General features: G+C 38.3%; 2 protein-coding genes and 1 long non-coding RNA gene across 9 annotated transcripts; 1 reads left to right on the forward strand and 2 right to left on the reverse strand.

Annotated features, from left to right (window-relative positions):
* Positions 1 to 252: 252 nt before the first annotated feature.
* On the reverse strand, positions 253 to 12611 carry TNFSF13B (TNF superfamily member 13b). 3 transcript variants are annotated; one of them, XM_015851453.3, is made up of 7 exons: positions 11878 to 12434; positions 11693 to 11798; positions 4933 to 4980; positions 4213 to 4269; positions 3784 to 3896; positions 3538 to 3688; positions 253 to 1852 (listed from the first exon to the last, which is right to left on the reverse strand). In XM_015851453.3, the coding sequence occupies exons 1-7, from the start codon at positions 12202 to 12204 to the stop codon at positions 1740 to 1742; spliced, it is 915 nt and encodes a 304-aa protein (XP_015706939.2). In that variant the 5' UTR covers positions 12205 to 12434; the 3' UTR covers positions 253 to 1739. The 3 variants fall into 3 exon arrangements, with proteins under 3 accessions (XP_015706939.2, XP_085408729.1, XP_015706941.2); XM_085552603.1 differs by lacking the exon at positions 3538 to 3688 and having other exon boundaries at positions 11878 to 12611; XM_015851455.3 differs by lacking the exon at positions 4933 to 4980 and having other exon boundaries at positions 11878 to 12466.
* On the forward strand, positions 7487 to 25105 carry LOC107307956 (uncharacterized). Of its 4 annotated transcripts, none has more exons than XR_014948044.1 (3): positions 7487 to 7693; positions 8404 to 8536; positions 11315 to 25105. It is a non-coding gene; the product is annotated as an uncharacterized LOC107307956 (long non-coding RNA). The 4 variants fall into 4 exon arrangements; XR_014948039.1 differs by having other exon boundaries at positions 8467 to 8536; XR_014948028.1 differs by having other exon boundaries at positions 7487 to 8536.
* On the reverse strand, positions 21416 to 26715 carry ABHD13 (abhydrolase domain containing 13). 2 transcript variants are annotated; one of them, XM_015851451.3, is made up of 3 exons: positions 26587 to 26715; positions 25012 to 25047; positions 21416 to 22608 (listed from the first exon to the last, which is right to left on the reverse strand). In XM_015851451.3, the coding sequence occupies exon 3, from the start codon at positions 22571 to 22573 to the stop codon at positions 21560 to 21562; it is 1014 nt and encodes a 337-aa protein (XP_015706937.1). In that variant the 5' UTR covers positions 22574 to 22608; positions 25012 to 25047; positions 26587 to 26715; the 3' UTR covers positions 21416 to 21559. The 2 variants fall into 2 exon arrangements, with proteins under 2 accessions (XP_015706937.1, XP_015706938.1); XM_015851452.3 differs by lacking the exon at positions 25012 to 25047.
* Between the last annotated feature and the right edge of the window lie 10 nt (positions 26716 to 26725).

Below are 26725 nucleotides of genomic sequence, written 5' to 3' on the forward strand. Positions count from 1 at the left end.
GGGAAGGAAAAGAAAAATCTCATCACCTGAACAAAGTGAGCAGATAAGAGGGAACAAAAAATATATGTGTCCTTCTACAGATCTGCTTTTGTGTTGGTTGTTTCTTTTTCTTTTTTCTTTCTTCTTCCCCCGCCCCCCCCCCCCCCCCCCCCCCCCCCATAGAATCACATAAATGTTAAGCTGGAAAGGGCCTCTAAAGGTCATCTAGTCAAACTCCTCTGCAATGAACAGAGACACCTACAGCTCAATAAAGTTGCCCAGAGCCCTGACCAGTCTGATCTTGAATGTCTATAAGGATGGGGCATCCATCTAATCTCTGGGCAACCAGTGCTTCACCACCCTGATTGAAAAAAACAATTCTTCCTTACATTCAGTCTAAATCTCCCCTTGTTTTGTTTAAAACCATTTGCCCTTCTCCTGTCACCACAGACTCTCCTAGAGTCTCCTAGTCTGTCCCTTTCTTCCTTATAGTTTCCTTTAAGAGACTGAAAGGCTATTATTAGGTCTCCACAGAGTCTCTTCTTCAAAACTGCACAGAAGTATCTGTATCTATCCTAGTGATTGAGGCCAGATCTATGGGCAATAAATGTATTTTATTAGCTGTATGGCTGGTTCCATGTTTGTTGGATTTTTCTTTTTACAGCATTCCTTTGCACGGATAATAGCGAAAGCAAGACAAATACAACAAATATGTATGCAGCAATATTTCCATTGGATAAGCTGTCCAAAAGAAGATAGGATACTATACCTAAGTGTCAAAGGCTCACATATGTGTGTATATACTTTCATATATATATATAAATACTGCATATATATATTTATACACACGGAACACACACATATATATGAGTGCAGAAATGATATAGTCAGAAACCAAACTTTGTACTGTGCCTAATTTTATTGCGTTTCTTTCTGTGCTCATCTTGTTTATGTATATGTATGTACATATTCCCTGAAGACTGAGCTGTCAAAGCATCTTATGTGTCTTATTTCCAGTAAAACTCATCTTAAATAGTAAATACTAATAGATCTTAATAATGTCCTTTTGTCCTCAGGGAAGAAGCAGGGCAGTGCCTACCATTCTACATGCTTACGAGTGTTTGCTTCATTACCTGTGCTTTTAGATTTTTTTTTCCTTCCCAAAACAAAACTCAGTGTCAAACTAAGAAACAAACAACAAAAAATAAAGAGAAACTAGCAGACAACACTACTTTGCGATGAGGAATATGCTGTTTCGTTACCCTTCCTTGTACTTCATGCTTCAGTTTCTTTTTTTAGGGTGTTTTTTGGTTTGTTTGTTTTTTGCTTTTTTGTTTTTTTATTTTTGGTGAAACAAAGTAAAGTAAGACTCACTTGTGTTTTAGTTTTCCCTTTCTTTATAAAAACAGAGCGGTCCTGTTCATGCTATACTTTCTGGTCGACTCCTTCTTTGATTTGCTTCACAGAAATTACTTCAAAGCCAAAAAACCATGTCCTTACAGCTGTTGTTTAGAATCTCCCATTGTGTAAAATAAATTGGCTTTCTGGTAATCACATGACATTTTTATCTTACAAGTACGTCTGGTGTACTTCCTGTTTTGGGTTTGCTTATTAGACCAAAGAATAGGTTTCAGAATCTGATGGCGGAAGGAGAGAGACCAAATTGGCAGTTATGATAGAATTCAGTTTCTTTTTTCTTTGGCAAATGCATTGGAAGAAGAAGAAAATTGCACTAAGCGTAGTAACAAAAATAAAGGGCTTCAGAGGAGTCTAACTGCACCAAAAAAAGTACCATCTCCATCCAAGGATATTTTAGCTCTTCTTCGTGGTATTGTAAGTTGAAGTTCATCCCCTTCTTCTAATTTTGCAATGCCTGTCAAAAGATTTGGAACATTTTTAGTTAATATTTCACAGACATTATTTTCACAAAAAGCTCTTCAAAACATCATTGCATATCGTCAAACAAATCTAAACATGGCTTGTTACATGTAACAAATGCTAGTTTTGTCTTTAGGCGCAACCTTATGAAGTTCAGATCACCCAAATCTGACACTTGACAGCCTCTGTGGAGCTGGATCCACCTTCTTTTCCTTAGCAATTCCATTCTGTACACAGAACATCAGTACACTTAAGCAAACACTGCCAAAAAAAGGATCACATACTGTAGTGCGCCCATATTGTTCAACTTGTGGTGATGTGGCAGCCGATGTCAGCACTGGGCATTGCTGGTCCTAGATGACTCTATTCCCATGGTTATGGGGGAGATTTCATCAGCTTTACCAACCAAGTGAAGTTAGCAGACATCAGGTGACCCACTACAACTGCAGAACTCAGAGGTCTATTTCCTTTAATCCACACGTAAGCTGATGTGATAACTGAAAACACCTAGCTTTCATGCTGCAATCACTGAATTGGGAGCAAAAGTGACTTCTGCAGCAATACGTGCTCAACAACATGAGATGCTGCAACAAGATTTGGTTTTCCAGGTGAAAGCAAGTGGTGGGAAAGCAAGAATTACGTAGTCGCAGGATGGAGTAGAGATCCTAGTGAAGAAACAAATGGTGGAGGTGGGGAGCATAATACAAGGGTGGGACAAAACAATACATGAAATTGAAAGTAGATGTGATGTCCAAATATGTGGATGGAAGGGCAGGAAGTCTGGACAGCCTCAATTTCTGTGAGGGGGAAAAATAATTCCTTCCCAGCCCCATTTGTTTAGTGCCTTCCAGCCACCAACGGTCAGCTCCTGTTTCTGAATGTCACCCACTTTTTACACAAGGCATTGAAAAAAAAAAAAGGCTTTTATTCACAGAGACCTTACTAGAAAATAACAAAGCTGAAAATCCTCAAATCCCTGAGCAAAGAAGAAAGGCAGACAGATAAGAGCTACTGAAGGTGGTTTGATAGGCCTAGACAATAATTCCTGAAATGCTACAGGAGGAAAATACGTCCATATTAAGCACTGAGCCTACTGGACTTGCAGCAAATATTTGAATGGGTTTTCTTTTGTGGTGGTTTTGATTAGTGTAGTCAAAAATCTCTTTATAGAAATTAACTCTTTTTCATCTAGGCAGACTATAAAACTGCAGTAGTAATTATCAGGAGTAGAGATCTAAGCTGATAATCAACATTCTTGAAAAGCAAAGTGTGCAAAAATTGGGTGGCTAAAATTGAAGCGTGCTCCTAAATATTTTACTGGCATGTTCAAATGAAGAATTCAGTGCCTAAGTTAAGCTCAGTTATCTTCTAGGACAGCATGTACTTCTTTTGCCTGCTTCAGGCATTTAACAGTGAAAGCACCAAAGTATCCAACCATTTTATAAGGTTAATGGAGAGAAGGGAATTGCTGAGGTCACATAATTACATGTGTAAAGTCCAACTGTTGAGGCTTTATATAAAGCCATACTTTTCAAAAGTATTCTGCAGTTTTGCAACTGACTGGCTCTGTGAATGCAGTTCATTTCCTTTATAACTCTCACAATCCTTCATCACCACTGCAGGTTCTATGTAATACAGTTTATTTGCAAACAACAAAGAGAAAAAGAATTAGATGTTTACCAGCAGTATAGCAAGAATTATTTGGATAAGACTGTGGCATATTTTGAATGCAACGAAATAATGTCACCAAGCTGAGATCATCACCAAACACGTGAGCTTTCTTCCTCTGTATTAGATGTCCCATTGCAAATGTTGTATCAGTGTATAAAACCTGCAGGATGAAGAGGTACAGACTTCAAACATATTGTATGGAGACGTTAAAAATCCTTTAAAAGACAGATGCTGAAGTGAATTGAGCTTTCTTACCTGGCCATATATGAAAAAATATCCTGTTTCTTTGATCACTATTTTATTTCCCTGTTCTTCCAGAGCTGTTCCACGCTTAAAGCTCAGAAGCCAAGGGACAATGCTTGAATCATCTAAAAGAAATAAGAATTTTAGAGTAATCAGAAAACAAAACAGAACACCAACTCATAAAAAATTAACTTCCCCAGTTTTCATCTGCCAAAAGTTAAGAAAGCTGACTTTTAGTTAAGAGTTCCAGTCTTACTGGATTTCCCCCTTAAAAGAGGATATCTGCAAGAACTGTCCAGATGCAGAGACTGCATTATTTTGTTTTATTAATTTATTTTAAAATCAGGCCGAGGACTCATTTAGTGCCTTGAAACTAGCTAAAATAGGGCAGAGAGCTAAAGCATGGAAAAGTTAGCCATCAACCACAGAATACATTCCTACCTTTCTGTTGGATATCACTTTTGCTGTCAGCAATCAGTTGCAAGCAGGCCTGCAGCACTGCAAAGTGAAAGCATACAAATCATTTGTAGAATACAGTAAACTTTTGAATTACACACACACACTGTAAAGGATGAACACAAAAAGAAATTCTTAATCTCAAGAACAATTTGAAAACAGAATCTTTCTACTGATTTCGAGGCAGGTCTTACTCAAACACGCCAGGACAGAAGTCATACTGCAGTGTGTACTTCTTTCAGAGAACACGCAGATAAGTGTGAGCCTCAGGCAGTAGCATAAATTGCACTTGCCTGCTTTAATCTTTGGTCCTAATATAGTTTACAAATGCAGCAGCAGGTCAGATGAGGTAGGAACCATCATGTCAGTTAGCTCTGTTCATTTTCTGTGCATAAGCTCAAAAAACTCCAACCCTGTCAGCTATGACAGATAACAGATTTTCTAATGCTACTCACTCTATCACTTAAATTAGTTTCCAGTTATAGGTTCTGTAAAATATTATATTGGTATATATTGGCTACAGAGTAATTTCAAAAATAGCAAGCGTAAACTCTCAAAATCCATGTAGATGTACTTTCAATGTATTTTTCAGGAAACCACAGTCCTTCATCCTGTCCAGTAAGAGGGAAAGCACAGAAATGACTGGTAGTAAATGAATGCACACATAACAAATGTTTTGGTATGTGACAAAAAATGATACATTACTCAAAACTGAAGAGGCTGGAGATGTTGAAGAGTAAATAGGAGACTGATCTGAAAAAAAAAAATAAAATCCTGTGGTATTTTGAAATAAAAGCTCCAAAGTGATATGAAGAAAAAAAAAAATAAACAAAAATCTGCTGACTACCTCTCTCAGTGAACAGAATAAAAGACAAAAGGATAGAGTAGATTTTCATGGGAACACCTGCTTGCAGGGGTATTCTGAAGGCCAGAAAGCAAAACTATCACATTTACCACACTCTTCAGAAACCAATATCAGATTCAGACACTCTTACTATAAAGAGCAGTGCCCTAATCCATTAGATCACATTTCTACATCTGTCAGTGGCACCTCTGTGCCAAACCATGTGCCCATCAGCACCCACCTCTCACTGCACTGCATGGAATGACCAGACTGGAGAAGAAAGCAGCCTCCTGCGTATACCTAAGTCTCCTTTCAAGGATGCTGTCAGCAAATACCAGAGGAGGGCTAGGTGCTGAACAGCACAGCATTGGCACCATCAGACAGTGGGATTCAAGTGTGGAAATGCTTCAAAGTCCCAAGAACCAAAGAACTCTTGACTGAGCCCTACTGTCATTAACAGGAGGACTATCCTGCAAACTCCCATCCTGGAAATCAGTCAGTGCTTTGTATAAGATGCCAAAAAACTCTGTGGATTTTCAAAACAGTAATTTAAAGGTACCTACATTTACAGAAGCATAGAATTGCCTGGGTTGAAAAGGATCATAATGATCAACTAGTTTCAACCCCCCTGCTGTGGGCAGGATTGCCAACCACCAGACCAGGCTGCCCAGAGCCACATCCAGCCTGGCCTTGAATGCCTCCAGGGATTCCCTGCCTTTTAACAAGAAAAAGAAACTAAGTCAACAACAACAACAACAACAAAAAGACTTCATTAATTTTTTTAGATCTCAGTTGTGACAAAATGTTCTGAAAGAGAAGCTTCCAAACAAAAACAAAATACGATCTTCTGGAATTGCACAACAAAGCACATCAAGCAATTTATTTCACAAGGTATTCATTCACTCCCCCTTGGAACAAAGTGCCTTCCTAATAAAGCTAATGTGCAGGTTCCCTACTATTTCAGCAATCCAGATCAAAATTTTCATTTCTGTTTTCAAGGGAACTCATCAGTGCTGCCACTGGAATTTCCAATAATCAAACAAGAGAGTAAATAAGATTCGTAATCTTGATTTGTGTTTATTTAATTGCAGCTCTGAGATACTTGTCATCTTTTCTGAAAACTGCCATGCAGTAATTGAAACCAGCAAGTTCCGTGCAGAGTAAGAACTTACTCATATATTTTAAAACACTTAAAAGTTATTCTGCATTTTGCACAGATCTGATGGTCTTCTCTGGTGACAGTGACGGGGTCTGAGGGAACCTCATGGAGCTGGGAGGGGCAGCTGGGGGTCAGGGAATGGGTCTGCACCAGAGGGTGGTGGGCATGGAATGGGATGCACAGGGCTGTGGGCACAGCCCCGAGTGCCGGAGTTCAAGGGGCATTTGAACAGTGCCCTCAGATGCTGGGTTTGAATGTTGAGTGCTCCTGTGTGGAGCTGGGAGTCTATGATCTTTGTGTCTCTCCTTCTGCTCAGGATATTCTATGGCATCAAATCTACATATAATCCCCCAGCAAAAAAAAACATCTTTTCAGTTAGCATATACAGAATCTACAGTCTTCAAGGTTCAACAGAATAAAGTAAATTTAGCTGTCAGGAAGAAATATGGGTATGGAAATGTCATTTATGATAATAAAGAAAACAGAAATCAGCACAATGATCATTTTATCTATAGCCACAGAAAGGAAGTGTAATTTCCTTGAAACTATATTGAACAGCAACATGCTTTGTAAACAATCGCTTATAAGCCACTACTAACATATAACTATTTCCAATCACAGATACAAATATTTCGCTTTGACCTCAGTGGAACTATACATGTGCTTAAAGTTAAATGATTCATTGAAACAAATTCAAAGCGAACTCATTTACCACTTATTAAACAGAAAACATGGATATACCAAGTTTATTTTCTGGGGAAAGTAATAGGAATTTTGAGTCAAAATACTGATGTTGTTAAGAATTGTTAAAATGTGAAAGACACAGATTTTACCTGAAGTACAATATAAAAAATACATATTTGACCAAATATGACTTGAATATTTACTATCACTTCAGAGCTGAGTAAATGAAAAGCTTGACCTCAAAGTCCTTCAGTTCAGTGTAGATCAAACCTGAACACAAGTTTTGTAGTCTAAAGTATTTGGGGACACTGAATAATGTAAGCAGAAACATAATTAGTAAAATGCTTCTTAAAAATGCATAAAGATATCTAAAATGAGCATCACTTGGAGGACTCACTGTACAAAACAACATGTACCTAGAATAGCAGGAGGTCGGTGTGCCCTGACCTCTTTCGATTTCAGACAGAAGTTTTGCTTTGATGAGAATTCCTTTCTTGTGATGTAAACTGTACTGCGGTGTGTGGGTGGGAGTAAAACATTTCAGAATCTTCTTCCATGAACAAAACGACCAATTCTGAAGAAGTTAATGCCTCCAGATGCCCTTATGAACCACACCTAGCATATGAAGGGCTGTGTTCTCCACCATCTGAGCAATGTAACCACAGCTCTGGAAAAAACAAAAATGAACTAGCATATGTAGAAGGATAAAAAACTGAGCTTTCTGCATATCTACATAATTTAAGACATGATTATCCATAAGGACAAATCCTTCCTGCCATGTAAGTTTTTGAATCATTTAACTTCCATAACCTTTTTAATAGCTTGCAATCTAACTTCACAATCCATCCAAAGAAAATGGCAAGTTGGTTAATATTCAAACTTGCACATAAATTTTTAAGCTTCAGTATCTGAGGCCTAAGAAACCCACGTTAAGTTTTGCTGAAGCAAAAAATAATTTAAAAATTATATCTGAACTTTAAAAAATAGACCTGCTTGCTTTGCTTCCTCCAATGGTCATGGTCTGTTCTCTGTAGACTTCCTGAAACCTGCTTGAATACTAGATAATTTAATTTATAAATGATATGCATGTTCTTGGATGATGTGCAGCTTTTCTTCCCTTAAGTTATTTATTTCTTATAATTAGATATCTTCCTTTTCTTTCTGCTTGTGAAGGTTTATAGACTAGTTTCTTTGTTACTTTTTTATTAATAAGTCTTTTTTGTGTCATTAAACATGGATTCAGTTAATCCCTGCATAAAAATTGCTTGGCCCCAGTAACAGGTCTAACAAAGGTCTTTGAAGTATTGGTATCATTACTTTGATCTTCAGTGGAATCACCAGTAATGTGTTAGTATCAGTGTAGTAAGGAATAATTTACTAACATTTAAGAACAGTTTATGTAGATTTCTGAAATGCAGTACAAAGTATTCTGTGTGCTTTAGATTGCACAGTAGTCTGCATAATACACAGCACTGATTCGTTCATTCAGGAGATGGAATCCTTCAAGTAAAACTGCAAGCAGTGAGTGAAGTCATTTTCTATCCTTTCACAGTGAAGGGCGTACTTCTGTTAGAGACGGCCTGTTGTCAGCAGAAACTAAAGGGAATAACATCTTTCAAGAAGTAAGCTTTTAAAAATATGCATATTAAAAAATGAAAAGAGAACCCTTGTGTTTCCCTCTTCAAACAGCAAAATAAGAAGTAATTTGAGTATTTGGTGAGGGAATTTCACGCAGTGTTTGTTTGTTTTTGGTTTTTTTTTGAAACTAGCAAAAAAATGTTTGCTTTTCTGACTGAAAGATCTCTGAAATCAAGTTCCACTTGTAAAAGTTCATGCCATCCCTCTGTCATGGAGACCTGTCATGTCACTGGAGGCCTTCAAGGCCAGGTCAGATGGAGCCCTGGGCAGACTGGTGGGAGATGTCCCTGCCAAAGGAGGGGGGTTGGAATTGGGTGGGCTTTCAGGTCTTTTCCAACCTAAATCATTCTGTGATTCCATGATTCTATAAAACAACAACACAGAGTCAAACTGGTTCTAAGTAGAAAATGTACCACTCTGTGGATGGAAATATACCAGTTTGACATAAGGCAATTGTACCAAGAACAGTGGCAAAGATGATGCCTTCTCACAACTTATACTCTATAGTCGTTTTGTGTGAATGCAACTGACATGGCAGAAGAACTTGAGAACTGCTAGTGAAAAATTACCGAGTCACAATGCGGGCTTGTCCTGTTTCATTACTTTGTGGACTTTGGATTTCTCTTCAGTTCCTTCCGTATACACAGTCATACAGTTTGAAATGGATAACCTCAATATCCTGAAGGAAGCAACCACAGGTGCCCTGATCTGATCAAATTAGGATTTTAAGTTTTCAGAAGACCTGGTGCTTACTGTCCTAGCTGACCACAGGAATCAGAACACGCAGTAATGATCAGAGCTAGACACCTAGAGAGTGTGCAAATTAAACTCTGTACTCTGAACTGCCTTGTGTAATGAGACCTCTATCTTGATCCTGGACAGAAGAACTTAAACTTCTCAGAGAGCAGCATGCTGGCAATACAATCAGTAATTGTGACAAGGATAACAGGATGGATTTCTGTTTCAGCTTTCCTCTACAGGCAAAATTTAGTAAAAGACAGGCAAAAAAGTATCTCTGTTCCTAAGTGGTTAGGTGATCTACCTGTCTGCACATTAATAAAACTCCCCAGTACCTCCCACTCGTTGTCTCAAAAACTCTTGTTCTGGCTGCTAATTATGTAGCTTTATTTGGAACTAATGCTCAAAACCCATTTCTTCAACATATTTGTGCTGGGAATTTTCTCAGAACACAAAATGTACAGATACTGATAGCTATAACTTTTATATATGAACACCGGCTAACATCTATCCTATAAAAATATGAAAGAACAGCACTGCACTGGACCTACTTTTGTTCAATTGTCATTTTAATTAAAATTATTACTTATGGCCACTGCTATGTAAGTGGAAGATTTGTAATATAATTCTTTTCCTTTTGTTTGTATACAAAGTAAGATAAGTGGATAATTGTGTTAGGAAACAGTTTTGTAGATCAGCCTATACAGGTTTTCCCTTTCAAATAAACATTCATATTCTGTGCTGTTATCCGTATACACTAATTTGAAAGCATAATTAGAAGTTCAGGTGAAGAAAGATATATGGATATATTCAGAGGTGGCTGCCTGGGGAGAAGCATTTTAAGCCTGCCAGGAGGACAGCTGAAGAGTCCAATACTGTCCTCTCCCCTGTGCGCTCTCAAATAGCAGTAAAAATAAAGATGAAAGCTACTGTGAAGGGAACTGAATAAGTTGCAGAGTGCTGATGTCTGTAATGTTCATTTAGAAGAAGATAGTCATCCTTATGTTTGGTGGGAGTTGTGATTTAGGTATAAAAGATCACTTGTTTTTATCTGGGAGACATTAGAATGGGGGGGAGAACAGAGGGAAGCTCTGCTACTACTACAATAAACAAGCTTCAGGTGAAATGACTGAAGTAGTCTTGTCTTCAGTCTCATTTGTGAAATCACTGTTAACCAAGACCCTGAACGAATGATTTCTAACAGAAAAGAATAAATTGCACTTAAGCCTATGGATTGCACTTAAGCCCATTGGGTCACATCCTAAATGAATATTCTCTTCTGAGATGTAAATAGAGTGATCGTGCTATAGAACTTAAATTTCAGTTAGCTCTCTGAATCCTAGCTGAAATGCATTTCACTTTAATTAATCAAAGATACATTTTAAGCAAACTCTGATTTAGTCTTTAGCTACAAATCATTTCATTTTACCTTAATGGTAATTCAAGATATCAGCTTCCATCGGTCAAAAAAGTATCTAAGGAGACTGAACTGATTTATCAACTCAGGAAGATTTTTACCAATGCTCATTGTAATCAGAGTATGCAAACTGTTATGTTTAAATTCAGTATTTCATTTTATCATATATCAGTGTATTTGGAAAGGCAAAAAAACACACCACAAACAAAAAAGTAGGAATTGTATTCCTGAAGAAGATAATTGTATCCCATTAAACATATCAACATTATAACACACGTCAGAGGTGCTCTATCGAGCACACTATTCGATATCTAATACAGTACCTTTTAAACTTGCCACAGCAATAGCCTTTTTGCATAGGCATGCCTTTCTTAGCTTTGCTAATTATATTAATAGATGGTTTTATGCAAAGAAAATGCTAATCTTCTGAATTCTTTGTAGCCTGCCTTTTCAGACAGGTATAAGCTAGTCTTTCTCTTTGAAAGCTCCTACTTCCCTAAAGTCAAGGAGCTCTGTTGCTACTTCTCTCTTTTAGGATGAATATGTTTTCCCAGAAAAATGACTTGACAATTTTTAATAATAGCTTTCCTTTTTTAATATTCACCAGAGAGAAACAAGATAAGCATTACCCTGAACTGAGAATGATGGATTTAGAGTCAAGAAACTTCCAACATGAAAAAACTCAAGTTGCCATACACAACTCTACTGTTGATCACTGAGAAATACTTTAGTCACAAGGACAGGGAACCAACGTTCAATTCAACCTGCAGACAGCAGGAATATCTGGTACCTTAAGCAGTATGGTAATCAGCAAAGCAAATGCAGTTCACAGCATCATTTAATACTTACTACTTATAATTCTATAATTATAATAAGCTTTGGGAGCAGTACTCAGCTTACAAGAGATAGGAGCTTAGCATTGCTGCTTGTCTCCAGAAGGCAACCAGCAGCAGCATCCCATCCCACTCCGCACAGTGCTATTTACCTGTTTCTTCTGTGTGGACAACAGACCTTCTCCCCCTATTTCTGCTCCCGTCCCAGATTTCCTTTTGGTAACTTTCAGCTGGGTTAGGGCCAGGCAGCCTGTTCTCCTAGCAGGGACAGACAGCAGTCAGTGTGAGCAGCCCATCTCCTGCAGGTTCATCCCCTGCAGCCATCATGCACGCTTACCTGCCTGGCGCCAGCTGCAGACACTTGCAGGAAGGAAGAAACAGGGGCACCTGCTTTCTTGTCGCCAGGGGACACGGGTGGCTGCTCTAGCGGAGACCTTGCCCGGACCCTGTAGATCAGCTCACTGCGCAGAGCTTCTAGCTCTGTTTTCAGGGTGATAGCATGGTAAAGAGACACTGCTGCAAGACAAGAGGACAGGAGCATTGCAAGCCACAGGAATGTGACAGAAAAAAGTCCCGTGGTGCCTGAAGCAGCACCGGGGGGGCCAGAGGGAGAGGAGGCGGTATCCTTCTGCTGGATGACGTGCACACAGTCCACGGATTTCATCGCTGCTCTTTCCTCACTAAAGCCAGAGGGAGAGTTCAGCTGTCCCCTTCCGAGGTGCAATCCATGTTACCCGTTGCTCTGTGAAACTAAGGGCATCCAGAATAAGTGAACAAAACGCCCAGATCATTTCCTGTCATATGAAGCCGTTGATACAACCATTAAACCTAATGTACAGAGTGAACATCTGATGCAGTCTCCGTTTAGCTTTGTCCTTTCTGCGCTGCATTCTGGCAATGAGTACTTTCTGATGAGCTGCTTGTTCAGTCTGCCTTCCTCCTTTCATTTTCAGCTATTTATTTTTGTGGCAACTTGCTTTCACCATTTCCCATTATCTTTAAATTTAGGCATGACCAGTACCATGGGTATTTAAAACCTTATCTAGAAGTGCAGAAACAACATAAGGTTTCCTTGCAGCATAAATCTGAGCTCTGCTTAAAAGAGACAAGCATATGACATTATGCGTGCCTGTAAGAATATGTATACATGTATGTAATATGATATATATATATATGTAAACATATCTGAAGTGACTGTACGCCTGCAGAAGTGGCAGCTTATTGAAATACCATTTTTTGTGTTTTCCTAAATACGATGGTGAGAAATATTCTCACGTATGAATAAAAAATGACTGGTCTCTCAAACTTGTGAAGTGGCAGAGTCTGCAGTTCGGTTCCTAGTGCACTTGGAAGGGATGACTTATAATCAAACTTATCAGATAAATGAGACCCCACTGGAGAATTCAAGGACCTAAAGAGCGAGGGAGAAGAGACCTAAAAGGGAAGGGAAAATGAGAAAACTAGAAAGTAGGAAGGAATAAGAGAGGGGAAAGAAGAATCAGGTCTAAAATGAACAGGTCACCCCCCACTGAAAACTACCATTTTTGGCCACATAAGTAAACTTTAACTGCATGAGAGAGAGTTTTTAAAGGTCTGTTCAAATACTGTGCAAGTGAGTTACATCTTCTGATGCTACCTGTTAGAACAGTCCAGATCAAGCTGATACTGTTGGGGTGGAGAAAGAAGGAGCAGAAATAAAGCAAAAAAAAATAATTGTGTAGTCTCTCCTACATCTGTTTCTTAAGACTGTGGGAAACTGGTGTCATTAAAAGCTTTACCAACTCCCATTGCAATCCAAGTTACTCTTTTCCTTGCTTTGCCACCTCTAACAGTTATTCAATATCCTGCATGGACAAGTCATTATTTTCCTAAAAGGAGAGGAAAAAAGAAATGCATACAACATATCTCAGCATACCTCTAAAAGGTGCCTACATACCTTGAAAAGTGATACAGAAATAGGTATACAGTGGACTGAGAGCAGAATACCATAATACACCCTGTCTGTATCTGTTTTCAAGGCTGAGGTATAAATGGGACTACACTCTGAAGGAAATTTAATAGGTATTAAGGTAGGTTTGGGGCACATAATATGTGGTTAATAGAACTGAACAGATGTGCCTTGAGGTATCACTGGACATCAGAATGTTACCATTCTATTACTGTGTTCCAAATATAATATGACAGCCAGAAAAAGCACACTATATAAGAAAATGAAACAAAGTGAGAAGATGAAAGTCACAACTTGTTGTCCAGGAATACTGGGGAAAAAGTGGCTAGTGAGGTCTCTTTGGTCATTAACATACAAGAAAATATCTGATAGATATAATTAGCATCAGTCTCGTTACTTGTACAGAAAATAAGGCTGTTTCCAACTCCCACATCTTTAAAGGGGTTCACTATTTGGGCTGACAAGAGAACTGCAGTGACAAAGAGGTCTTCTGTAAGAAGCTCTGGCTTGCTCATTGTTCTGGCAGATGAGAGCTTCAAAGGGGAGAGGAAGAAAATCAGAACAAGCCACACTTGGCAAATTCTTAATTCAACAGGTGTTTCTATTCAAGTATCAAAGGGGTCAGTCTGGTTTTGACAGCGGGCTGTTCCACAGTTTCACAAGCTTTTAAGTGATTAAAAGGAAAATACAATTGTTGATGAATTTTGCAGTGCCAGAAACGTAGAAGAACAATAAATAATGACAGCGAGAGATCAGTCATGGGGGAAAAAGAAGTACAAACTACCTATATATTTACGTAGTTGTACAACTTAACATCTTATCGCAGTAAAGCAAAGCTTCAGTATTTTAGACCTTGAAAGACATCAAAACAACATCTCAGAAAGCTGGGCTTAGAAAACAAACAAGCATGCTGGCTTCAGGGCCTAGCACATGGATTTCAGGGGCAGGTGGTGCCTTGGTTCTGTTAAGCTTACTGGCTTTGCTTTAAGGCAAGTATGAGGCACAGTTTCTTTAGCTCCTTAAGTCACGGTAATACTAAAGCGGGGTGCTCAGGTTAGGACTTCCCACTACGAGATGTGAGAGCTCAAGTTAAACTAAGGAGGGGAAAAATATAGCATTAAAAAACCCCAAAACTTTACCACTGAAGGGGATCTTCTTGCTGGGGGATCTTTGCTGGGTGGGATCTTTAACAAAATGAAGACTGGTTAGACTTCTGAGATATTACAGCTGAAACAAGCTCTGTAATTTCTGCAAGCAGCTTGATTCGTTCTTTTCCGTTACACGGGATATCTGATTAAAAGGTCAGGATGGGCCCTGCTAACCTGAAAATGTGTAAAACATCATCTCTACATCTGTGGGGAACCAAAGCAGAGATAGCGAGCAATCACACAGGAAATTTGTGGTTGAACCAGAAACTGAACCCTTGATTTCCTGAAATCCAGCACTGTACTTTAACCACAAAAAGCATCTTCTGCTTTGAGGGGGAGGAAAATCTGATAATGAAGTTTAATGTTAAAAAGAGAAGCAGATGGTTTGAATAAGAAGACCTGGATTGAAGAAAAAAGAAAAAAAAGAAAAGAAGAAAAAACATCATTGAAGAAATGTAATTTACTTAAAAACAAATGCTCTGTTTTTAAGAGGAAGGCTGTACAGATACAACATAGAGACCCAGCCAATATCAACAATCATATTAAGAGTACATTTCCAGTGGCGAAGGTCCAATATACTTCTGAAATAGACACAAAATGGAACTGGTCCCTGTGGCTAGCGCAAAAAGAGACCAGCTGCGGTACTTGCCATATTACGGAAGACAGCACTGAGCATACAGAGCACAGAATAAGCAAAGCTTATGCGTTTCAAGTCCTTTCTAATGATGGAGAAAAAGGTCAAACTATTGTGGAGAAGGTTAGAATTAATCCTGTAGGATGGCTACAGTTATCTGCATTAAGATCATCCATAGAGAGCAGTCTGAAACAGAACACGTTCTTTTCAAGGACACTTACTAAGTTCCTTCAGCTATTAGCCAGGATTTACATGTGGCTGAGTATTTACACTCTATTAAAGTTTAGAAAACTACTGAATACATTACAAGTAGAGGATGTGGTATGCAAACATTTTAAATCTTATCTATTAACTGGTTACAAGAAAAAAAAAAAAACCCACAACCATGAGATAACTTACTGAAATAAGAATATTCTTTTGTCTTTGCCTCCTAGGACAATACAAGTATCTCCATACATTTCAAATGTGCCGTACTTGATTTATGCCTCATCTAAGACTATTTTTCTACACATCCATACAATTTTGATCCAAATCTGGCACATACACTACAGAAAGCGAATATACAACTGATTTGCAACCATCGTTACTGTTTACATGGTTATTACAGTGATTTCAAAGAGGGTAGGAAATGTCACAGGAAAGAAAAGCAATTCTTATAGGTGTCTCTCAAAGTATGCAACAGAACAAATAATACAATAAAATCAAATATATAATTTCAAAAGCAAAACCAACCAACCACACACAATTACATACTACAGCAACTTAACTCCTCCTCACCCACTCCCCCCATGACGCTATAGTAATTCTTTCTTACTGCACGGAGCAAAAGGAGCTCTGTTGTACAGCTGTAGCTCACTTGTCTCGTAGCCTCACTGGTTTGGGTAACCAGCAGCACAGGAATCTATCTCCACCTCTTTGACACTATGCAACTTGACAGATTTTACACAGATGGGATAAAAAAAAATGCATCTGTATGGCAGCAAAGTAAACAAAGAACCATGGCCCTTCACATGGGAATGGCTGCTCTTCTGCTGATGGAGTCTGTGGACCTTTAATAGAGGACATGGGATGGGAATCCAAATATTTTCAAATTGTAGTGATATTTCTCCATAGCTGCATCTATTTGCTACACTGTTCCTGAATCCTCAAGGACTGAAAGGGACATTATTCAACCTGACCTTTTACTTTGCCTTCTTGTAAATAATTACCCCACACCAGACGTAAGCATAATGCAGAACAGCTGTAGAACTTCCTTTCTTTCCATCTTCATGCAGCAAAATCTGCTTCATAGCTGCTTGTCAAAGCTAGCAGCAACATCTCTCTGGAACCTGGGCTACGAATGCAGTTACTGTGCCTTTGCAGCACAGCATTATTCAGCTCATCACTTAAGATGGATATATTTGACACTATTATGAGTGAAACCAAGCTCTGTAATGCATTAAAAACAAGACCGCTCTTACTCTGCGTAATTTTCAGAGGAAGGAAAACTGCCATTCTTCAAGACAGAGGAGAGTTATTCTGTCCCCACTCAAGTGGAACCATAACAAATGAATCACACTAATGTTTTCAGCACACTTCCAGAAAATATTCAGTTTATTTTTTTATCTACTTACAGAAAGAGAACTCTATAAAGTCTAAAACTAAGACCCTGAAAAGGACCCAACACGGGACTTAATGCTCAGGCACTTTCATGACCTTAGGAGCCAATGGTTCAGTATTTAGATTTAAAATTGACATTTAAAATATTAACAGAAATGAGTGGTAAAATCAGCCAGAAACACAATGAAAAAATAATTTCCGGGTGACATGTTCAGACCAACTCTCAGTTCTAAAGATAAAAAGAGAAGTCCTAAGAGGCAGGAGGTGATAGAAAGCAATGGAGGGATACCACCAGTTTTACTTACTGATGCTTTGTGAAAGCAAGAATGTGACAAAGATTAGAAACAGAGAGTTAATTTAGCTTCCCCCCCCCCCCCCCCCCCCCAAGCTGTAATAACTTGCCATAAATACCATCCCCAACAACATAGATGACAATTTCGTGTGCTCTGGTTTGTTTTGTTGGTAACTGAAAATGATACCCTGACCAGGCATACAAAATTACCCTGTACTCATACTGAAGACAGGTCACAAACCAGAACAAAATGTCAACAGCACTTTTAATGTATCAATTTATTGCATATGTCAGTACATAAAAATAGAAAAGTGGTTTTTGTAAAATTAATTTTATTGTAAAAACCAGACTAGAATGAGAATGTAAAACTCTGCCACAATTAGCACATATACAATAACATTTATGCTTCGTCTACAAAACTTAAGACTTTAATAAGACATTTTTCCATTAACTATACACTAAAGAAAAATCAAATAGAGAGCTTGAATCATTTATTCAATAACTATTCCTGAATTCAAAACATGAGTGTCATTTAGAGCTTGAATATGCTTTCTCTATCTACACTTCTGCAGGATTCTACTCTAAATTATACAAGCGGGATGGCATCGTAAATTATTCTCAGTGGGACACACCAGGCTGGTCCCACCAGTGCAGGAGGCACTGCTTTTGTATTTGGCAGATGTACCCTTAGGAAAACCATTTGTTGTTAACAAAATAAAAATACACTTCTCAAGAATTAAATTATGGAATACAAATGGAGGTATGTCTGCATCTTTTTGCTAATAGGAGACCATACCTTGGTATTCAGTCTTGTATACTTCACTAAGAACATTCAAGGTGACACAAATGATTAGCTAAGAGATGCTGATGTGCATATTCTGTATAAATAGCTAAGCCATTTGCCCTTCATCAGAGAGATTGTCCATAGCCTACTAGATGCATTTGTGCTATATTTCTAATTTTACCTGAGAAATGGACATGAGGGCAGTTTTATCAGTTTACCTTTTTCTTTTATTCCCATCTCAAACCACAGCTTATCTCTGCATTTCACAGTTCAGAAGCAAATACCAGGAATGTAAACTTGGGTCAGCAAGAAGCCTCAAGTATTTCCACTAGTTAATACAACACACACAAGGTCTTGTAATAGGCGATTCCTTACAAGGACTCTACAGCTACAGGTGTTCAGCTCCATCACTCCACCATTCCTCCTCCATCCCTGGACTTTTTATTTCTTTTTTTCCTTTTTTTGAAATTTTATTTTTATTTTTTAAACAAAGATCCTCTTATAAAAGGGACATTTCCTTTTATGAACATATTCAACGTGAAAGGCTTTCTTACAAATCTGTGAAAATAAATCAACCTCCTCAAACTAGAAACATATATATACACATACAACAACCACTTGGGAAACATCTATACAAAAATGGAGAACTGGTATGGGAAAACACATAATGGCGTTAAGTGCAATAAACGCAATAGCATCATAAGAATTTTTGGCAATTTGAAGTTATTACTATGATTCTTGCAACGTACTGTCTGAAAATGGCATTCAGCAGCAGACCACCATGAGTCGCCATCATACAGACCACAAAAGAAAGCAAGTCCTGTCCTGTCAAGCTACGTGTTTCTTCCCTCTTTTCCCTCAGATTCTATTCACAGCATTTGAATATTTGCATAACTACTTTTCCTGTTTTCTTTCAGTGGTTTTCATAGCCAACGTGATGAAAAACAGCATGATAATAGGCATTCGTCTACACGTGGATGTGTCCAAAGTGTTAAGCCCATTTTTTGCTTCTTCCTCATGTGGAAGGTGGAAGAAAATACATTAAATATGCATATACGATGACTGCATCTTCTCATACTTGGTATTTGTATAACCAGGTATCTTTATGTTCTGCAGACACTGTGGTGAAAAGATATGGCTTGATAATAAAAAGCAAGGTTTAAATACAGCGCACTATGAACAGCTCCTGATTACCGTAATCCAAGGCCACACATTTGACGTTGACTCAACTGTGGGCCCAAATGCGAATACTTCATTTGTATGGAAATGCCACATAATCCAGAAGGCTGGAAGGGAACTGTAGGTGTTTTGGGTTGATGTTTTTGTCTGCCTATTCGATCTGTGCAAAGTGGAGTAAAATCTTCAGTCATTTAGGAAATTCACATCTAATGAAAAAAAGCGTTTAATGACAAGCTATGACATCTTTTGAAACAACCAATTTATCTGCATTCAGACAAACAAACTTATTCTTTTGGCTTTATCACTTGTTTATGGAAAACACAAGACGCACCCACTTATTTTCCTTTCTCCCTTATCCCTCCACCTTAATTCAAAAGTATTATGAAATAACTGAAGCAATAAACATTACAGAAAGGGAACGCTACAGCGACAAACTCTTTTGCTATACAAACGCCTACTCAGTCCTCCCAAACCAAATGGCACCAAAATCTTTTCTCCCGAAAGTCTCTGGAAAAAATAAAAGACCATTATACCTTTGAGGAGCTGGTTTGTCAAGTCCTAAGCTATACTTTAAAATGATTTTAAGTCTTTATGTTCGAAAGTGTCTATGCCTTTTTTAATCATTTCTGAACAGACCTTAATAATAGGATGACAAAATATACTTACCAGAGTAAGAAGCAAATTCTGGTATGTATGCTTGTTGAAAAAAGAAAAAAAAAAAAAAAAAAAGAAAAGATGATATTGAAGTGTTTATAATAAATCACTATCTGTAATCTTGACAACACGCACATCCACATAACTAATTCCATGTAAAAAACTGGAGGCGTAACTATTGAAGCACTAGTTCAGGAAAGCGGTTTTATTCAACAAAAGAACTTATGTTCAAGCTTAAAGTATTGTGGTGCTTTTCTGAATCACAGCATCATGCTGAAAAAATAATTGTATTTAAAAACTTCAACCTGAAGGGCAATTGTACAGGTTTGGTGGAAGATTTTTCCACAGCTTTTCCCACAAAAATGTCTCCAAGAGGCAAACTCTCAGCTGCAGCAGATGAGCAGTTCAATCTGTAGAATAATAATTCACACAGCACAACGCGTTAAACTGATCTAATACCATACAACTTTGGAAGGATTACTTGGATAAAGCCAAAATCCAACACTCGGTCAGAATCAGGCTCACTCGGTACTGCTGACTCTGATATGGTGAGATACGATCCTAAAAAACTCCAGTATAACTAGAAAGAAAACTCAGTTCTACTGCCAATGCATAGGCTACTTTCACACCATGTGACAGAAGCATAAAAATAATAATAAGAAGAAAATGTTGTTTTATAAGCAAGAGTGTTAATGTTCTCCAACTAATCTTATACCTGTTAATGTGCTACTCATTTTTATTACCCTTCCTGTAACGTCAGCTTATGTTACTCCCTAATCACAGTCACTGGTATTAGATTTATTTATACCTCCAAAAGAAACAAAGGGCATGGATATTTAAAACCAAACACAAATAGATATTTTAACTTGTGTGATACTCCCTTCCATCCCACTGATTGCTCCACCTTAGGAAATCCTATCTCCGGTATATGGGCTGACAACATCAGCAGTTTGTCTGTAAGTTACTGATGAGAGACTTCATTGGACAAGACCTTTAGAAGTCAAATCACGCTGCTCCCTTTTTTGAGTGTTACCTTTATCTTTATGAAGAAATTGCCTGGGCAAAATCCATCAGCCATCATGTTCAGCCACATACAACTTTATGGGCGATACTACAATACAAATAGTAAATTGAAAACAGGGAAAATGTCCTTTCCTCTTCAGTTGCAGTTTGAAAAATATATATATATATATGTATGTATAACTGTTTAAAAAAACAAAATGTCATAATGAAGGATGGTATACCTGTAAGTATACACTGTCATTAATGTCATTGTACATTATTTTGCACATTAAAAGAATTCCCACCCTGGATAATATAAAATTTCAAGGAATAAAACTATCTCATGCATGGCACAATTTAAATAAACTCTAAGAGAAACAACAAATCATTGAGCTAACCATGACTGCCCAGAAAGCTCACACATACAGCAGTGAAGCCTCCCATTGTTCTAAACTAACGTGCTCTGTACTATTCTTGTAGCAATTTGTTTTGTTATTTTTTTTTTTCTTTTAATAGCAACTGTTGTACATATCAAACAAACGGAATATTTGGACAGATATCAAAAAAGTATGAGAAAGACATAAAATGGTTCATTTACAATGCTGCAAATGTAAAAGTTATCTGGAACATCGTAATAAAGCATCAGACCTTTCAAAGTTTAATTTCACTCTTCAGGCAAGTACAGACATGACATACATTTAAAAATGGGCATTCTTTTACCACTTCTCACAAACCAAGATACAGTGCAGGTACATCCCTACGCCAAAGAAGAGTATCAGTTATATTATTGTTACATTAGATGATGTTTTTGCCATTTCTTCAGAGGAATGACTCTTTATTACTTCTTTGATGAACTGTTCGAGTGCAGTGAAATATCCCTGGCACTGCCAAGTGTCATTATGAGTCCCATCAGGAAAAATTGCCAATCTCTTAGTCCGAGCTGGGGATAATTCATAAAGTTGCTTCATCATAACTGGTGGAATTAACTGGTCAGACAACCCAGAGATGAAGAGTGAAGGCATTCTGCACTGAGAGATTTTTCTGTAGGACAGAAACTTATTTTTGTAGCACCATAAAGGAAGGTATCTCATTGGAAAGAAGGAAAACAAAGTGCTGGCCATGTGTGGGATGCTAAGAAAGGTGTTCTCGACCATGATGGCAGAAATCCTATGGGAATTTTCAGATGCCAAATGAATAGCTACTGCTCCCCCTAAGGAACGGCCAAAGAGAAAAATTTTTGTTTTATCAAGATCAGACCGAGTCATCACATAGTCTAACACAGCTTCAGAATCTACATACAAGCCTTCTTCGCTTGCTTCTCCTTCACTTTTTCCATACCCTCTATAATCAACTAGGATTAAGTTTACTTTCAGGTTTACTAGCATTAACAAAGCGTTTGGCAACCTGTGACCAATGTTGCCTGCATTCCCATGAAAGTAAATGATGGTTGGTGAATATGCTGCATTGTCCCCCGTGTATCTCAGCAGAATAAGATTGAGAAGAACTCCATCTTTGGTTTTGATGAAGATATTTTCATGTGGGATACCAGTAGGCATAGGAACATAAAGGCGTGATGAAGAGGGCTGTTCAGGAAAGTAAAGCAGCATATCCTGGAATTTATATAGTATACCTGCTATTGACACAAATATTAATAAGAGTAGTATGATGCCTCCATACAAGTGGAAGGTTACTATCAAAGGTAAGAGAGAAATACGGCAGAGACCCCAAGACCAGGAAGCCAAAGCTAGTAGCCATCTTTCAATAAAGGTCCAAAGCATCCGTGACTTTTCCATTGTAGTAGTCAGTGATCTTCTACTCCAAGTAAATCCTGTAAAAAAAAAAAAAAATCCAAAAAGAAATATAAAAATAAGAGAAAAATGAATTGCCTTAACCTTCTGAAAGTATGAGTGCTTTGTTATACATCATGACACAAAAGCATAAACATTACACTTGATGGGAAAACCCCTTCCAATTTTTGGAAAACATTCAGATCTGAGTAACAAGCAGAAAAGCAAACATAAGGAAAAGGCTTTAAAATAATCCTAAATCCCAATTACAGTATTCCAACAGGCAATATCTAACAGCAGCACTAAAAATTAGTTTACTGGAACCACAACCTGCATTTTCCTTCATTCATCCCATCTGTCCACGGCAGAAAACACACACGTCAGTTTGTCAAAGCTTCTCATAAGTAATTTTAGAATCCAGGGAACACAAACAAAAACAGCTCTTCTTTCTACACTGCTACTGATTAAGTAATGTTAAGAGGAACATGCAGTAAGCCTATGTACTTTACTCTGCAACCAGTCAAGGCTAACAGTGCACACACAGGGACAACTATATTTTAGTAGTTGTGTTGCAAGACCTTGGTCAACTGTGATTACAGAGTAATACATCAATCTATCAGAAGAAAGAAACTCCACTACAGCAAGATACAACATTGTGCTTACATTTGTAACAAACATTTTGCTATTTTTCTAAAATTGTTCTGTTTTATAATGGTAGTTGTATGCTATCAGGTCTGTAAGCCACACTGAATCTGTAGCTAAATGGCATGACTGTCATCATACAAGACCACTGAGGAAAGCAGCTACCTACGTTATTTGCTGATTGATAAAAGCCACAACTGCTGTTAAGTCCAGAAAGAAAAGAGACACCATAAACATACTACACATAAGATGACAATGATGTCTTATAATAAAGGATTATTCTGTGGATCAGGCTAAAAAAGGTCACCTCTATACACCAGTCTTACTACTCTTCAGATAAATAAAAAAACTGCCATCTTTTATGCAAATGATTACAAGTAAATTAGGAATAAATCTCTTACACCTTAAGATCTGCACATTTACCAAGCACAATGTGAAAAAATCTTTACACACTCTATCTACTCCAAATATATAGAAGTGGTGAAAGAAATTTATTTCTTTTAGAAAATTAAATTAGAACTAGAAACTAGAAATTAACTACTCCAACTCAGTTTTTTAATATTATTTATGAACTCATATTCAATATTCACATTCATGTATGCACAAATGTTGCCTGAAAACTAAAGTTTTACGATCAATTTAGGACAGAGGATGTTGGAAACTTCCATTTCTAACAGAACTTTCTTTTGTCATAGGGAAGCTCAGAAAATGGGTAAGATGAGTGGACAGCAAGGAACATTAAGAACTGGTTTAAGAAGAACTCAGTGTTGTGATCAGTGGTACTGAGTCTGGCTGGAGGCCTGTAGTTACTGGTGTCCCCCAGAGTCTGTTTCATTCAACTTATTCATCAAGGCAGACAAAGGCAGAGAGCACACCCTCAGCAAGTTTGCTGATACCAAACTGGTAAAGAGGTAGACACACCACAAGACTGCCACTGCCATTCAGAGAGACCTGAATAATCCTAATGGAAACTTGAAGGGAGAAAACCATCATGAAATTCAACAATGGCAAAAGCAAGATCCTATACACTGGGAGGAAGAACTCATGTATTGATACAGGCCAGAGGCTGACCTAATGGAATGCAGCTCTGCAGAGTACCTGGGAGTTCCTGTGGACAGTAGGCAGGAGTTCTTCTACTCTTCTCTTAGCCATGATTATGATTAGAACTTTGTTTATCAACTAATTGATTCAAATTTCCTCCTGTCTTTCTGTCAAAACTATATAAGAAAAGGCAGCTTTTTTTGATTATGCTTGTAATCTTAAGGAACAAGCAGAAAATAGGCTTCAAATATGAATACAGTTTTTGCTGTAGAACAGAAATGTGGCACAAGTAAACATTAAGAACTATCTGAAATTAAGACATAGCCAGAAGGCAGCTGTGCCTCAAACAGTGCATCTTGTTTAGAGACCATTAAAGACCGGTTCTGTTTACAAAGCTACAAACTGTGTTAAATCTCAAAACAGAAGTGAAATTTGGCAGCCCTGAGTTGCAGTCTTATCTGCCTATCTTCACTGCTGAATTTGCAGAACATAATTATAATAATAAAAATTGTGAGGAAAAAATTGTCTTCATGAGCAAAATATTTAATTGGTATTCTGCTGTACTCTAAAGCAAATCTTAAACAATTTATATTCTTATCAACTAAGCCCTAAAAACTTTTGAACAATTGTTCACTCATTCTGAACAGCAGATGAAACTAAACTTGTATTTGCCACAGATTTAGTCATATTTTTGGTCTTTTTCCATGTTTTTACTACTGAAAAGGCTATCTTACGCACTAATCAGATTATAAAACATTTACCTTTGGATGTGTCGATTTTCTGTGCTTCATCTCTGCCTGAAAGACAATTTCATTTGGGAACTTTGAGTAAAATTGCTTTTTGCGTTATACACAATCAATGTTTCTATCTGATTACTTGAAAGAAGCTTCAGGAGTGCTGACAGCCAGTACTCTTAGAAGTTATGCATCTGACCCACTGATGAAGCCCAGCATATCATACTCAAGCTTTTGCACAAAAGAGTTGATAAAGTTGAAAACACAATTTCATAGTGTAGTTTGTCAACCATTCTGAAATGTCTTGGACTACATATATTATACGTAGTTTAAAGCATGTATAGCATATAATAACAAAGTCATGGTAGATTTACAGCGCCCCCAAAACTTAATATTTTGTCAGAATATGAACATGCTTAGAACTAAGAACTGCAGCATTCAGATATTTTATATCTGATCTCTTTAAAGAGCTTGAAAAATGTTAAATTTTAACAATCACAGCAGCCCTTAGAGTTTCTTTCTGGCTTTGAAAAAGAGGCGTTTTTGTTCTTTCAGAATACAGAGAGAAATATGAAGACACCTGTTCTGTCCTACTGTACTTCCTTGCTCTACATTTCACTGTCTCCAGACAAGTTTTACACTGGTTTAACACTTACTCACACACAGAATCACAGAATTGTAGGGGTTGGAAGGGACCTCTGGAGATCATTGAGACCAACCCCCCTGCCAAAGCAGGTTCCCTACACCACGTAACACTACGCTCCTTTCAAAGGCTTCTGTAAGTAGAAATATTGAGTTCACAACTATCAAAATACAAATCCAAAAAAAGAACCAAGCCTGGAAAAAAAGAAACTACAAGAAGTTTAATAATGATGGGAAAACTGCACAATTTTAGTGTGATGAACTCTCTCAGAATCAAAGCAGCTACTCCTACCTGAGCCAAAAGCAGAGCATGCACAATGCAGCGTCAGACATTTAAAAGCTGTTTTCTGGAACCAGAAAGCCACACTTCCTACAAGAGTGCCCTTCCATAGCTCTACATAAAGCTGCACATGCTCATGTCTGAAAATGCTGTCCTCTTAATTTCCATTGTGCTCTTCACCCACACACAACTGAGAAACCCTCACAATTCTTACAAGTATCATAGAATTATCAAGGTTGGAAAAGACCTAAAAGATCATCTAGTCCAACCATCACCAATAATTCCCGGCTAAATCATATTCCTCAACACAACATCCAGACGTTTCTTGAACACTCCCATGGTCGGTGACTCCACCACCTCCCCGGGCAGTGCATTCCAATGCCTGACTACTCTTCTCTCTCCTGTCCTTCTGCAAACACCCCCGCGCACAGGGGCTGCGTCACATATAAACTAATGAGACCCGAGGGGGGAAACGCCGCAGCCTCCATTAGCCCAGAGCCGGGAGGAAGGCACAAGAAAGAGCTTTTCAGAGCTGCTGACACGGACACCTGCGGTCGACCGAGCGGAGCCGCGTCCACACACAGAACAGGCGCCGGCTCCCACCGCACCCGTGGCGGAGACCCGGATGGCCCCACCGCCCACACCACCCTCCCAGCGGGGCATGAAGGGCCCGGACCCACCCGCCTCATCGTCCCGCGCTGACCGCCGCCGGCGGAGCCTCAGGCGAGCGCGGCCCCAAAGCGCAACTTCAACCCCGTTTCTCCCAAGCCAGAAAGGCAACGGCCGTAACTCCCGCTTCCGGGTCAGGCAGCATCCAAT

Source organism: Coturnix japonica, chromosome 1 (assembly GCF_054131305.1).
Source record: "Coturnix japonica strain WE chromosome 1, WE-NBRP24, whole genome shotgun sequence".
NCBI lineage: Eukaryota > Metazoa > Chordata > Aves > Galliformes > Phasianidae > Coturnix > Coturnix japonica.

Coding starts and splice junctions, on each gene's coding strand:
- TNFSF13B (XM_015851453.3), bottom strand. CDS start 12,204: ATGAAATCCGTGGACTGTGTGCACGTCATCCAGCAGAAGGATACCGCC. Junction 3,897..4,212: donor AAGTGATATCCAACAGAAAG/GTAGGAATGTAT, acceptor TATTTCTTTTAG/ATGATTCAAGCATTGTCCCT. Junction 1,853..3,537: donor TAATTCTTGCTATACTGCTG/GTAAACATCTAA, acceptor ATCTTTTGACAG/GCATTGCAAAATTAGAAGAA.
- ABHD13 (XM_015851452.3), bottom strand. CDS start 22,573: ATGGAAAAGTCACGGATGCTTTGGACCTTTATTGAAAGATGGCTACTA.